The sequence below is a fragment of the Heteronotia binoei genome, chromosome 12, assembly GCF_032191835.1.
Source record: "Heteronotia binoei isolate CCM8104 ecotype False Entrance Well chromosome 12, APGP_CSIRO_Hbin_v1, whole genome shotgun sequence".
NCBI classification, from domain to species: Eukaryota; Metazoa; Chordata; class Lepidosauria; order Squamata; family Gekkonidae; genus Heteronotia; species Heteronotia binoei.
The window spans coordinates 13,524,195-13,539,922 of record NC_083234.1 but is presented as its reverse complement, the minus strand read 5'-3'; the positions used below and the strand labels follow the sequence as shown (position 1 = coordinate 13,539,922).

The window sequence follows — 15,728 nt, the reverse complement described above, 5'->3', positions numbered from 1 at the left end:
TTGGGGGGCATTCTGGGGTTGGGCAGGGATGTCATGTGATGTCCCTGATGCAATGATGTCAGCTGTAAGCGAAGAAGAAGAAGAAGATATTGGATTTATATCCCGCCCTCCACTCCGAAGAGTCTCAGAGCGGCTCACAATCTCCTTTACCTTCCTCCCCCACAACAGACACCCTGTGAGGTAGATGAAGATATTGGATTTATATCCCGCCCTCCACTCTGAATCTCAGAGTGGCTCACAATCTCCTTTATCTCCCTCCCCCACAACAGGCTCCCTGTGAGGTAGATGAAGATATTGGATTTATATCCCGCCCTCCACTCCAAAGAGTCTCAGAGCGGCTCACAATGTCCTTTACCTTCCTCCCCCACAACAGACACCCTGTGAGGTAGATGAAGATATTGGATTTATATCCCGCCCTCCACTCCGAAGAGTCTCAGAGCGGCTCACAATCTCCTTTACCTTCCTCCCCCACAACAGACACCCTGTGAGGTAGATGAAGATATTGGATTTATATCCCGCCCTCCACTCTGAATCTCAGAGTGACTCACAATCTCCTTTATCTCCCTCCCCCACAACAGGCACCCTGTGAGGTAGATGAAGATATTGGATTTATATCCCGCCCTCCACTCCAAAGAGTCTCAGAGCAGCTCACAATGTCCTTTACCTTCCTCCCCCACAACAGACACCCTGTGAGGTAGATGAAGATATTGGATTTATATCCCGCCCTCCACTCCGAAGAGTCTCAGAGCGGCTCACAATCTCCTTTACCTTCCTCCCCCACAACAGACACCCTGTGAGGTAGATGAAGATATTGGATTTATATCCCGCCCTCCACTCCGAAGAGTCTCAGAGCGGCTCACAATCTCCTTTACCTTCCTCCCCCACAACAGACACCCTGTGAGGTGGGTGGGGCTGGAGAGGGCTCTCCCAGCAGCTGCCCTTTCAAGGACAACCTCTGCCAGACCTATGGCTGACCCAAGGCCATGCCAGCAGGTGCAAGTGGAGGAGTGGGGAATCAAACCCGGTTCTCCCAGATAAGAGTCCACACACTTAACCACTACACCAAACTGGCTCTCCACACCAAACTGGCTCTCCAAAGTGGCATCATCACATTGGGGATGTCATGTGGGTGATGCTCTCACTTTGGAGTAAACTTGATGGTTCAATTGGGCTTAAACCATAGCGTTTGCCCCAAAACCAGAGTGTCCCCCACACAACATCCCTGTTTAGGGGATGGATGTTAGACAGGGACTGGCCCAAGGTCACCCAGTGAGCTGCAGAGGAGACTGAAGATTTGAACTCAGGGCAACAAAACCTTCCGCTGCCTTGGCTTGTATGCAAACTAGGAGATGAGCAACTATGGTTGTAATCAGGGCTTCTTCTTCTGTTTTTTAGCAGGAACGCAGTTCCGACTGGCTTGGCATCAGGGTGTGTGCAAATGAGTTCCAGCTAGGCTTTTTCTACAAAAAAAGCCCTGGATATAATCCTCTAACGATCTGAAATATGACTGAAAAGAGAGACTGGAGAGCCAGTTTGGTGTAGTGGTTAAGTGTGCGGACTCTTATCTGGGAGAACCGGGTTTGATTCCCCGCTCCTCCACTCGCAGCTGCTAGCATGGCCTTGGGTCAGCCGTAGCTCTGGCAGAGGTTGTCCTTGAAAGGGCAGCTGCTGTGAGAGCCCTCTCCAGCCCCACCCACCTCACAGGGTATCTGTTGTGGGGGAGGAAGGTAAAGGAGATTGTGAGCCGCTCTGAGACTCTTCGGAGTGGAGGGCGGGATATAAATCCAATATCTTAATCTACCTCACAGGGTGTCTGTTGTGGGGGAGGAAGGGAAAGGAGATTGTGAGCCGCTCTGAGACTCTTCGGAGTGGAGGGCGGGATATAAAAACAATATCTTCATCTACCTCACAGGGTGTCTGTTGTGGGGGAGGAAGGGAAAGGAGATTGTGAGCCGCTCTGAGACTCTTCGGAGTGGAGGGTGGGATATAAATCCAATATCTTCATCTACCTCACAGGGTGTCTGTTGTGGGGGAGGAAGGGAAAGGAGATTGTGAGCGGCTCTGAGACTCTTCGGAGTGGAGGGCAGGATATAAATATCTTCTTGAAAAGCTTCAGCTGAATCTCAACATTTGAAGCAAGAGATAGTCATTTTTGTAGCTGGGGTGGGATGGAGCCAGCATGCTTCGGATAGTAAATACAGCCTCATCATGAAGCACTCTAGTTAGATGATAGCAACACACACACAACATGCAAATGTATACACATTTACATATGGCATGCAGACCCCCATGGAGACACAACACTGAAGTGTGTCCTCCAGCTTGAACACATTTTTGGGGTATGCCTATTAGGATCCGGGAAATGTGAATCTGGAATGGAGATGCACTAGCCAGACATTTTCTGAAGGGCACAGTGAAGCGGCAGCTCTGTACCTGTTCTGATTAGAGAGGCTTTAGCTCCGGCTCTCTGGCAGCGTGAAGATTATGCGGATGGATATTTTAATATCAAATAATAAGCTAGCCAGGATATCACCAGGGTTATTGAGAGAAGCCTCAGAAGAATTGTCGGCAGAGCCCAATGACACATTTCCCAACTTTCTGTATTTTAATTAAGAACTATAATATTGATATTATTAATTAATCATTAATAATAACATTGTATGTATTTTACTGTATTTTAAACGGGGGGGGGGGGGGAAGCAACAGCTTTTGTTGTGTTAGAAATGCGACATCAGATTAGAGCTTTGCTTTTCAAGGTCTGAAGTCTTCAATAACACTTGGCTAAATGTTTCCCTGTTTCTATTTTCAGGCCCCAAACAGAAGCTTTTTGGCAGGGCTCAATATTAAGGGGCTTAATTATGAGAACATTTTCCGTTTTTCCAAGGCTATTCACTGACACGGTTTTCCCTAAACAGCAGCTGCTTCTGCAGTTTTAAAAGCTTTACGTTTCTTCCTCCTCCCCCTCCGGTATGATCCCAGCCAATCAAGGACCATGTTGTAAATAAGACGGTACCACGACACCATTCAGTCACTCAGATGTAACTACGTGACTGAGAGACCACGAAGCTGGTCAGGAAGCATTCCTGACGGGTCTACATTTGCTACCGGGGTTGCCAAATTGTGGCTTGAGAGCCACGTTAGGCTCTTTCACACATATTGTGTGGCTCTCAAAGCTCCCACTGCCCCGTCGGCTGGCTTGGAGAAGGCATTTGTCTCTTTAGATCGGGGTGGCCAAATTTGCTTAATGTAAGAGCCACATACAATAAATGCCAGATGTTTAAGAGCCACAAGACGTGAATGTCATATGTTTGAGAGGAAGGAAGGAAGGTGAGGAGGGAGGGAGAGGTGGAAAGAAAGCAAATTTAAATTCATTCACCAAGCTGTGGCCGGCTTGACCTGGAGAAGCAATCTAAAGAGAGAAATGCCTTCTCCAAGCTGGCTGACAGGGCAAAGGGGGCTTCAAGAGCCACACAATGTGGGAAAGAGCTACATGTGGCTCCTGCGCCACAGTTTGGCCACCCCAGTAGCAAATGTAGACCCATCAGGAATGGTTCCTGGCCAGCCTCATGGTCTCTCAGTCACATAGGGCAGGGGTGGCCAATGGTAGCTCTCCAGATGTTTTTTGCCCACAACTCCCATCAGTCCCAGCCATTGGCCATGCTGGCTGGGGGCTGATGGGAGTTGTAGGCAAAAAACATCTGGAGATCTACTGTTGGCCACCCCTGACATAGGGTGTTTTTACACTGGCAGTTTGTGACTCTCTATCTCCACATTGTAAACTCACCTTTTACATTACATAACGTTCCCATAACTGTTTCGCATCATTGCTTCCCGAGGCATTTACATTTGTTTCAGTGAGATGGGTTTCGACAACGCCACAAAAGCGTTTTTCTCAAGACTAGTTTTGGTCTGGCCTTTTCTCTACGGGCATTGCAAACTTGTATTGTGAAAGTTTTCCTGCATTAAAAAGACTCCTCCAAAAGCCACCGCAAGGTGCAGTCATTTGCATGAGAACTGACAGCATTTGAAATTTTTACATATCATTGCTTGCCTCATCTGGTGATTTAATTTGTATTGTTTTTGCAGTGCTGACATGATTTCCAAGCCATCGTATACATTGAACTAAGCACTGGTATTCCGGCTGCCCTCTGATCAGAGACACCCCCCCCCCCCCAAAAAAAATTGAAACGCTTGAATGTAAAAGGAAAATAATTACTGCGGAACAGTGGCAGGTGATTTGAAGACTCTAAAACTCTGGATCAAACTGAATGTAAAAACACCCACAGTTACATCTGAGTGACTGAATGGTGTCGTGGTACCATCGGTCCAAGGTCCACACAGTCTACTCGGACTGGCAGTGGCTCTCGAAGGGTCTCAGGCAGACGGTCTTTCATATCATCTATTACTAGATCTCTTTAGCTGGAGATGCCAGGGATTGAACCTGGGACCTTCTGCATGCCGAGCAGATACTTTACTGTTGAACCACAGCCCCTGCCCTTCATTGCATGGCTGAAGGTAAGCTCCGTGTATACCAGAAAAATTTTAAAAATAATATGTTCATTTTACAAGACATCCCGTTAAACAACTTCTGCCAGACATTAGAGTCAGGACTTTTTTTTTTCCTGGCAGGAACTCCTTTGCATATGAGGCCACACACCCCTGATGCAGCCAATCCTCCTGGAGCTTACAGTAGGCCATGTACGAAGAGCCCTGTAAGCTTCGGTTGTTGTAGGTTTTCCAGGCTGCGTGGCCATGCTCTTGGCATCGTGAGATCATATCCAACATTCAAACTCAGCCAATGATATCTCGTGGGCATTCGATGAAATTGCTGAGCAGACAGGTTAAAACGGATAAAAGGAAGTACTTCTTCACTCAAAGGGTGATTAACATGTGGAATTCACTGCCACAGGAGGTGGTGGCGGCCACAAGCATAGCCACCTTCAAGAGGGGTTTAGATAAAAATATGGAGCACAGGTCCATCAGTGGCTATTAGCCACAGTGTGAGTGTATATATAAAAATTTTTGCCACTGTGTGACACAGAGTGTTGGACTGGATGGGCCGTTGGCCTGATCCAACATGGCTTCTCTTATGTTCTTATATCTCGAAATTCACAGGGAAATGGTTTCCTTTTATTGAGTTCATTACAGCAAATGATATTCAACCACACAAACCAGAATATCTTGATCTTCTCTACTTTTAATATTTTTCTTCAGTTTTGTTTTTTTTGTTTCCTTTTACTAGTACTTTTTAAATTTCTCTCTTTTCCTACCTTCCTTTTCTTTTACCGCGTTAGTCGTGGATCACACCTAATAGTAATTACTCGATAGTAAATTTTTGGAATAATCCGGAATAGTTTGCATAAAAATTATTTAGGCAGTTAAGAATTCTTAGCGATGCTTACCTAATAGTTTAATGATAATATGGGTTCAATTAGACTGATTGTATTTTGATGCAGGAATTATTGCCTGAACTTTAATCTTGTTTGCATCTTGATCTTTCTCCTTGGATAGAAAGCGGTCTACATATCTTGACACATCTATATAACTTAAAATTCTTACTAGGTATTTTATTGTATGTATGTAAGTATTTATTGCTTGTTTATAACCTGATTCCATAAGATTAATTAATTGTATATGAGTATTACTATTGATATTGACTTGTATATTTTCAAAATTCAATAAAATATATAAATGGAAAGACCTGCCAAGACCACAGCCACACCGCCCAGAAAATCTACAGCAACCAATGGACTCTAGCCATGAAAGCCTTCAACAACATATAGCCCTGTAAGCTCTTGGAGGATTGGCTACATCAGGGGTGTGTGGCCTAATATGCAAAGGAAGAAGAAGAAGATATTGGATTTATATCCCGCCCTCCACTCCGAAGAGTCTCAGAGCGGCTCACAATCTCCTTTACCTTCCTCCCCCACAACAGACACCCTGTGAGGTGGGTGGGGCTGAGAGGACTCTCACAGCAGCTGCCCTTTCAAGGACATCTCTGTGAGAGCTATGGCTGACCCAAGGCCATTCCAGCAGCTGCAAGTGGAGGAGTGGGGAATCAAACCCGCTTCTCCCAGATAAGAGTCCGCGCACTTAACCACTACAGCAAACTTGCTCTCACAAGGACAGCTCTGCAAGAGCTATGGCTGACCCAAGGCCATTCCAGCAGGTGCAAGTGGAGGGGTGGGGAATCAAACCCGGTTCTCCCAGATAAGAGTCTGCGCACTTAACTACTACACCAAACTGGCACTCACAAGGACAGCTCTGCAAGAGCTACGGCTGACCCAAGGCCACTCCAGCAGCTGCAAATGGAAGAGTGGGGAATCAAACCCAGTTCTCCCAGATAAGAGTCTGCGCACTTAACCACTACACCAAACTGGCTCTCACAAGGACAGCTCTGCAAGAGCTATGGCTGACCCAAGGCCATTCCAGCAGGTGCAAGTGGAGGGGTGGGGAATCAAACCCGGTTCTCCCAGATAAGAGTCCGCACACTTAGCCACTACACTAAACTGGCTCTCCTGCTGTAAAATAAGGAGTTCCCGCTGCTGCAAAAAAAGCCCTTATTAGAGTTACACATGACCTCGCTTCCTAATATTTCGTGGCCAGCTCCACCTCTTGAGGCAGCCATTTTGTGGTTGTGCCTGCCACCCTATCGTCAAAGGTTCAAAAAAGGTTCAGAAAAAGGGCGGGGAAGCCCAGCTCTAAGCCAACAAAATAATTCAGGTTTCTCCCCATAAGGAAGTCATTGAATCTCACCATTATTTTCCCAAAGCTGCCTTTGGGGATGATGATCTTGTGCGAATAAACTTCCACAGCCACGTCCTTCAGCCACGAGACGGCTGAGCGGCCTCGATTCTCATTCTTGGCTTCCACGCTAAAGAAGGGCAGGTTGGATCCTGGCCAGCACTGCCTGGCAAGAAGGTAGGAGCAAGAGCCCTGGAAATGGAAGAGGAACCCGTCGAACGTATGGTAGTGGGGGTCTCCGAAGACCACGCACGTGCTGCTCTCCACCGGCACGCACTGGTGGAATTTGTCCTTCATCTCACAGAGCTCATACGGCCCGCAAGGCATCTCCTGGCAGAAGAGCTCGTTGTTGAAATCCAGGCAACGGCATTTGGTGGAGCAGTTGGTGTTTTCCCAAAATATCTCCCCTTGACGGAGAAACTGGCCTAAAAAAGAAAGGAGGGGGGGGGGAAAGAGCCACATGGTGTTAATTTTTTTTCCCTCCAAAGCTCAGAACTCTGCGCACAAATCAGAACGCACAGCCCCTAGTCACGGTTTGTTCTTAGCCTGGAAAATTCATTTGGGTCCGGGGGAAAGACGAGAGCAACACAACCGCCAACATTCGCGTTGCAGTTTTCAGACCTCCAAAGCATCTCACCGATGTCGTCTCCTTCGGAAATGTTTTCTAGGGTGGGGCCTGCGGATCCCCTGGAACTACAACTGGTTTCCAGACGACAGTCATCAGCACGCCTGGAGAAAATGGCTGCTTGGGAAGGTAGCGTTTGTGGCATTACACCCCATTGCAGTCCCTCCCCTCTCCAAACTCTGCCCTCTTCAGGCTCCGCCTACAAAATCCGTAGGCATTTCCCGATCCACAGCTGGCCACCCCATGCATCTCCTGGATAAGAAGAAGATGATGATATTGGATTTATATCTTGCCCTATACTCTGAATCTCAGAGTGGTCACAATCTCCTTTAACTCCCCCCCCTCAAACAACAGAAACCCTGTGAGGTAGGTGGGGCTGAGAGAGCTCTTACAGCAGCTGCCCTTTGAAGGACAATTCCTATGAAAGCTACGGATAACTCAAGGCCGTTCCAGCAGCTGCAAGTGGAGGAGTGGGGAATCAAACCCGGTTCTGCCAGATAAAAGACCACACACTTAACCACCACACCAAACTGGTTCCTCTTCCACATGCTCAGTCAGCATGCAAGAGCTTGCGACAGTCTCCATCTTCTTGGCATCCTTCTTTATTATTTCCACCTTTCTTGCCCTCTTCCCCCCCACCCCTGTGAATGTAGCCAGCAGTCAGAATTCTTTCTACAACAGCAACAACAATAATACCATCCCAATGGAAACTTGCTATGTCTGTTCTTGTTAACCCTTCAGGAGACTACGTCAGAACTTTTCATTCCAACAGGCTTTTAATAATAATAATAATACTTTTTATTTATATCCCGCCCTCCCCGCAAAGCAGGCTCAGGGCGGCTCACAACACGTAAATACAATGTGCAGTAAAACCATATACAATAATTACAATTTCAATTATAAAATCATCCTTAAAATCATTAAAACTTGCATTAAGATTAACATTATGGTGCTATAGTTAAGATCTTCCATAAGATCCAGTGACTAAAACGTAATGGGGAAGATGGCATTATCAATTTATTCATTACTAGGGTTGCCAGGTTCAAGAAATATCTGGGGACTTTGGGGGTGGAGCCAGGAGACTTTGGGGGGTGGAGCCAGTAGCAACGGTGTGTAGCCTTCCCAAGCCTCCCGTCCTGGCGGGAGAATACTGGATTTTCAGCCTCTTTTCCCGCTTTCCATAACTCTGGAAGCGGGGGGAGGAGGGGGAATGGCGCCAAGGAGCATTTGCGTCGTCCGGGGAGGAGGTGCTGAGCCTGGCAAGGGAAATCTTGAGAAGGGGAGGCTGGCTCGCCAGCGAGCGGGTGGAGGTGGCTGCCGAACGCAGGCGGGTCTTGACGGACTCCAATGCCCGATGCTTCTCCTCCTCCCTTCCCTTCCCACCCAGCCCCGTTGCAGCAGCCGTTCTTCCTTTTCGCAAGCTGCTTCCCGCGCCCAGTCAGCTGGCTGGGGGGGGGGGGGGAGGAGAGAAGCCCCGCCTGCAAAGGACCATGTGCCTTTGCACCTCCGGAGGCTTGATTGCAAGGCTCCACTTTGGGATGGTGTGACTGCTGCTGTAAAGAAGCTGGCAGCAACTCGTGAGTAGAAAGGCCAGTCCCTCGCTTCAGTTGCCAGAAAGGGGGGGGGGGGAGGGAGGAGGAGAGGGAAACGTCTTCATTATTCCCTATGTGGAGATCAATTCTCATAGGGTATAATGGGGAATTAATCTGGAGGTTTTGGGGGCTCTGGGGGAGCTGTTTTTTGAGGTAGAGGCACCAAATTTTCAATATAGTATCTAGTGCCTCTCCCCAAAGTACCCTCCAAGTTTCAAAACGATTGGACCAGGGGGTCCAATTCTATGAGCCCCAAAAGAAGGTGCCCCTATTCTTTGTTATTTCCTATAGAAGGAAGACATTTTAAAAAGTGTGCTGTCCCTTTAAATGTGATGGCCAGAACTCTCTTGGAGTTCAATTATGCTTGTCACACCCTTGTTCTTGCTCCGCCCCAATGTCTCCTGGCTCCACCCCCAAAGTCTCCTGGCTCCTCCCCAAAGTCCCCAGATATTTCTTGAATTGGACTTGGCAACCCTAACGGTGTGACAAGCATTGAACGCCAAAGGGAGTTCTGGCCATCACATTTAAAGGGACGGCACACCTTTTAAATGCCTTCCTTCCATAGGAAATAATGAAGGATAGGGGCACCTTCTTTTGGGGCTCACTGGTCCAGTCTTTTTGAAACTTGGGGGGTATTTTGGAGAGAGACACTGGATGCTGTATGAAAAATACGGTGCCTCTACCTCAAAAAAACAGACCTCCCCCCAGAGCCCCAGATACCTGCGGATCAATTCTCCATGATTTCCTGTGGGAATAAGTCTCCACAGGGAATAACAGAGTTCCCAGCAGACATTTCCTTCCCCTCCCCCCCGCTTTCTGATGACCCTGAAGCAAGGGTGGGTTTCTAAACCGGGGGATCCCCTGCCCCCACCTGGGGATTGGCAGCCCTGATTATTACTGAGTTTACTGCAGCTTCTTAGGGAGGTCTGGGTAAATGCTGAAACCTGTTTAGGAACGAGTGGATTTCCTCGCTGTGTTGCTTTAGCAGTCCTAAGCTTGCTAACTCTGGATTGGGAAACTCCTGAAGATTTGGAGGGCGGAGTCCAGGGAGGGTGGAATTCAGGGGGGGACCTGAGGCCAGAGGATCCACCCTGCAAAGTAGCCATTTTCCCCAAGGCTACTGATCGCTGTAGTCACAATACCAGTTGTAATTCTGGGAGATCTCCAGGCCCCACCAGGTTGTTATTTACAACAGAGAGAGGTCCCTGGTAAATGAATACACACACACAACCACAAATGGTTATAGTGACCAAAAATTTCTAAGACTATATAGCAGGGGCGGCCAACGGTCGCTCTCCAGATGGTTTTTTTTCCTACAACTCCCATCAGCCCCGCCAGCATGGCCAATGGCTGGGGCTGATGGGAGTTGTAGGCAAAAAAAACATCTGGAGAGCGACCGTTGGCCGCCCCTGCTATATAGGAACCACAATTCGTACAGCTTCACCGTTAATCAGTATCAACAACCTCTCCCTTTAAGAAGTATGCCTTGTGGGGGCTTCTGTGCCTTGAGCCATTTCTGAGCTGGTGCCGGTTTGAAGTTGTTTGAGACAACACGTCCTTGGGTGAAACACTGTGAGATTACTTTAGTGTTATGAGGAAGAGGCTGTTGATACTGATTACTGGTGAAGCTTTGTGAATTGTGGTTCGTGGATTATTTGATTTGAAGAGAAATGGGAGTAGAGCTTTCCATTGCTTGAAGATTTGTCGAAGCTGAAGCTGCAAGTTGACTCCCTGCGCTTTGGTGCTCTACTCTCTTCCATGAAGGCACTCTTTGAGAGTTTTGTGTATGTCTCTATGTATTTGCGTATTCTCTCCATTATCACATTATTGTATTGCTATATAGTATTAGTAATTGTTGCCCAGCCGCAAGTTCAATGTACTCTCTGTTTCATTCTTCCTTAATTCTCCTTCGGCTAGGAGAATTTCTGAAGATCATTCAAGAGGAGGAACAAGAAGAAGAAAAAGATATTGGATTTATACCCGGCCCTTCACTCTGAATCTCAGAGTGGCTTACGATCTCCTCTACTGTCCTCCCCTACAACAGACACCCTGTGAGGTAGGTGGGGCTGAGAGAGCTTTCGCAGAAGCCGTCCTTTCAAGGACAGCTCTGTGAGAGCTATGGCTGACCCAAGGCCATTCTGACAGATGCAAGTGGAAGAGTGGGGAATCAAACGGTGCTCTCCCAGATAAGAGTCCGTGTGCACTTCACCACTACACCAAACTGGCTCTGCAATCAGTACAGCACCTTTCAATTCCTTCAACTCATATGCATCTTCCCTTTCCTCATGTTACTAATGTATGCATTGATTAAACATTGCAAAAGTGCAGTATTTATATACACACAACTGCAACATAGGTAGATGATGTCACAATTCTTTCAGCTAGGGCACGTCTACATTAAAAGCTAGTTTCAAGAATCGGATGGGATCACCTGGTATTCATCACATACAGTTTTAGCATCAGAATGAAGCCACTTCTGTTTGCTTGCTGTCTGTCTTTTGTTTCATTTCTGTTCACACCCCACCCCTCTTCAGCCCAGTCCTAATCTTCGTGTTTTCTTCTTTGTACATACGTACCTTCCTCCTTTCAGAACGGTGGCTCAAGAATTCTAATTCATTCTCCCCAAATAACTGAATTGCAGGCAAGTGATTAAGCTCCTGGAATTTATTTTTTGAGTCACATCTGCATTCACCAATTCTGGAGTGCGTGCACGTGTGAGTGGGGGGCGGGGGGTGAGAGCAAACCCATTCCAAATCACTGCGCATTGCCCACAATTAAGCTGCAGTGAAGGTTTGTGGTACCTGCAAATTACTACATCCGTGCAGCGTGAATTACATCTCAACTACGGCAACACCGCCGTAACCGAATCCTAATAACAATGGATGAGTTATGTGTGCAACTCAAGGGGCATTAATTTGCAATTGCTTAGTATGGCTCGTTTTCCCGCAATATGAATTAGCGGTAATTAGACATCAAGTAGCACAATCTGAGCAACAGTGCTTTATTACACTCGCAGGCGGCCGAATGTCACGTATGCGCTTGTTTGCTTCTGAATAAAATATCAGCCTGTAGAAATTGGATGGGTTAAGGAAAAGGCCTCTGAAATTCCTACCCAAGGGAAAGCACAGAGCAGTCGGTCCCCGCCTGCGTGCCAAGAGAAATAATTCAACAAATAATGCAAAAATCCTTGCAGTTGTGGAAGCAAGATAAAATACCAGAAAAATGGGACTGGGTTGTAAAAGTTATGTCATGCAGTGAAATGGATAGACTCACAAAAATCTTAAAAGACAATGGGCGATTTCCCACACAGCTTACCGAGAAGCGAAGTCCCTCCTCACCGCGCAGCGTCTGCTCGGATTTCCCACCAACTGCTCCGCAGATTCAGGAAGTGCCAGACCTTTTGCATTGCTAACGTAAACTAGGGTTTTAGCGATTTCCATTTGAGATGCAAAAGGTCCGGCACTTCCTGAATCCGCGGAGCAGTTGGTGGGAAATCCGAGCAGACGCTGCGCAGTGAGGAGGGACTTCGCTCCTCGTAAGCTGTGTGGGAAATCGCCCTATGAGTTGGATGGATTTAAAATGGACTGGGGAAAATACAGAAGATATATAGAAAAAGAATGGAAAATAAAAGGACAGTCGACGTTTCTCCAAGCTAAAGAGCTTAGGGCTCTTTAGCTTGGAGAAACGTCGACTGAGGGGTGACATGATAGAAGTTTACAAGATAATGCATGGGATGGAGAAAGTAGAGAAAGAAGTACTTTTCTCCCTTTCTCACAATACAAGAACTCGTGGGCATTCGATGAAATTGCTGAGCAGACAGGTTAAAACGGATAAAAGGAAGTACTTCTTCACCCAAAGGGTGATTAACATGTGGAATTCACTGCCACAGGAGGTGGTGGCGTCCACAAGCATAGCCACCTTCAAGAAGGGGTTAGATAAAAATATGGAGCAGAGGTCCATCAGTGGCTATTAGCCACAGTGTGTGTATATAAAATTTTTGGCCGCTGTGTGACACAGAATGTTGGACTGGATGGGCCATTGGCCTGATCTAACATGGCTTCTCTTATGTTCTTATGTTCTTATGACATTGGGCAATTTTATCAAATTTAACAATTAAGTGTTAAAAATATTAAAATGAAGAACGAAGGTGTACTATAACAATGAAGTTAGGGTTATGTATTAGTATTATTAGAAATATGTATTTTCTTGAAGTATAACAATTTTATATTTTTCTTTTCGATTTTTATGTTATAAGATTCTTAGGAGCTAAGGTTACCTTCTTTTTATAAGTATTTTAATCAAATGACACCGGCGGGAGTCAAGATACAGGGGGGAAGGAAGGGGGGGAAATAGCAATGTATGAGATAGCTAATGAGTTTATTAATGTTTTATTGAAACTGAACATCATATGTTGCTAAAATAAAAAGTGTTTTACACCAGGATTCCCAGCCTTGATGGCAAAAAACAAACAAACAAATAATGCAAAAATCCTACGCAAAAAGTTCACGGAAGAATGAAATGGGACCGATTTCCCACTAGCCTTAAGCCGCTCTCACTCTCCTCTTCTTCGCGGGGCTTCCATCGGATTTCACACTATCTGCCCCGGGGCTGCAACTCGCTCCGCCTCTTTCGTGCGGCAAACAAGATCCTCTAAAAATCAGTTTCTGTTTGCTGCGTGAAAAAGGCAAAGCGAGTTGCAGCCCCAGGGCAGATAGTGTGAAATCCGGCGGAAGCCCTGCGGAGAAGAGGAGCGTGAGAGCTGCTAGTGGGGAATCGGTCTAGCAGTCAAATTGCACCTTTAAGACCAACAAAGTTGGTCAGAATGTCAGCTTTCGTATGCATGCCTACTTCTTCAGAGGAGCGGTACAGTGGGTTGAAATACATGTCGTTGGTGGGTCAAGAGTGTAAACTGATACCAAGTTAGGATCAAATGGCGAAATAGCGTCATAAATCCATTTGGTCTGGATAGCAATAAAAGGTAATAAACATTGCCTGTTAATTGCTGTCGTTGCAAGTCTAGGTAAAACAAAAGGATATGTATCCCCTAGTGTTTATTCTGAATAAAACTTCCTTGGTCTTAAAGGTGCTGCTTGATTCCTACTTTGTTCTGCTACTTCAGACCAAAACAGCTGCCCACTTGGATCTATCTAGAGTTGGAAGAAGGCTGACGTTGTGCCTCTGTGTGAATTGTTCTTCTGGGCATACTCCCGTTTAAGCCCCGTGAAGAGTGAGTAAATCAACGGCCGAATATTTGGGCCAACACAGGAATTCCCCACAGATGGATTTAACTTGCGTGTTCAAACTCACACATCTGGGTCCTGCCTTGCTCCCGCCCTTATGTCGTCCTCCGGCACCTCTCTGCTGCCATAAAAATCTCCCAAGTGCTTCCCTGTCGCCTTTCCAGGCCATGTACTTAAGCCGTCTGACCACTCCTCTGGATTGTGTACAGCCTATCCCTTTTCTGGCAGCGGGAAATATGCTGTCTGACCACCCCAGGGTGCCTCAGACTGTGCTTTTTTTTTCTGAGCCAGGAGGCTGCTGCCCCAAGCTGCCTGTCTGTACCCAGCCAATGGCGCTTTCCAGGGCTTCTTTTGAAGCAGGAACTCCTTTGCATATTAGGCCTCACCCCTCCAATGTAGCCAATCCTCCTGGAGCTTACAATAGCCCCTATACCAGTTTGGTGTAGTGGTTAAGTGTGTGGACTCTTATCTGGGAGCTGCTGGAATGGCCTTGGGTCAGCCATAGCTCTGGCAGAGGTTGTCCTTGAAAGGGCAGCTGCTGTGAGAGCAACCAGTTGCTGGTTGTTCGGCTGAGGAGCTGGTAGGCAGCTCTTCCAGGTCTGTTAACCCTTCCAGCTCCCCCTCGTCAGGGCTCCTGACAGTTATCACTTTTGGAGTGGGGCCAAAGCAGGCTCCAAAGAGCTTGTAATCTTATAAACAAGAACTTGTGTTTGTATGGGAATCACCACAAACATTCACACGTAGCCGAAGTCCACCGTTGTCCACATGCGTGTCAATATATTGAGAAATCATTTCTGGAATTTCTATATCCATATGTTGGGAATGTGTATTTGGAATTAAAGTCTGTATAGTCAAAGTGATGTTATTCCCAGTAGTAATGTATGGCTGTGAGAGTTGGACCATAAGGAAGGCCGAGCGCAGAAGAACAGATGCTTTTGAGCTGTGGTGCTAGAGAAGAATCTTGAGAGTCCCTTGGACTGCAAGAAGATCCAATCGGTCAGTCCTAAGGGAAACCAACCCTGACTGTTCCCTGGAAGGTCAGATGCTGAAGCTGAAGCTCAGATACTTTGGCCACCAAATGAGAAGGGAGCCCTCCCTGGAGAAGACCCTGATGCTGGGAAAGACAGAAGGCAAAAGAAGAAGGGGACAGCGAAGGAGGAGATGGCTGGACAGTGTTACTGATGTAACTAACATGAATTTCAGCAGACTTCAGAAGATGGTGGAAGACAGGAGGGCCTGGCCTGACTTGGTCCATGGGGTCACAAAGAGTCGGACTCGACTGTGCAACTGAACATATTAGAAAGTAGTGTTTTGTCGTGTATGGCTGGCTATCACTAAATTACTCTTATTATTGTGTTGCTGTGCCTGAAAGCAGTGCATTTTTTAATTTGGATTCTCCACACTGCAGTCCATTGTTTTGACTGCAGATATTACAGCAGATTGATGAGGGATGTGTGGATCGGCTTCTTTCATGTCTTATTTTCTTAGGGTTGCCAGGTCTCCCCTATAGACCACCAATAGGAAATG

General features: G+C 46.8%; 1 protein-coding gene across 1 annotated transcript in view; it reads right to left on the bottom strand.

Moving 5' to 3' along the window:
• Nucleotides 1-15,728, bottom strand: part of TECTA (tectorin alpha) — a 232,242-nt gene that overhangs the window by 73,695 nt on the left and 142,819 nt on the right. The window contains 1 exon segment of the mRNA XM_060251812.1: nucleotides 6,752-7,169. Coding sequence (XP_060107795.1) covers nucleotides 6,752-7,169 — 418 coding nt within the window.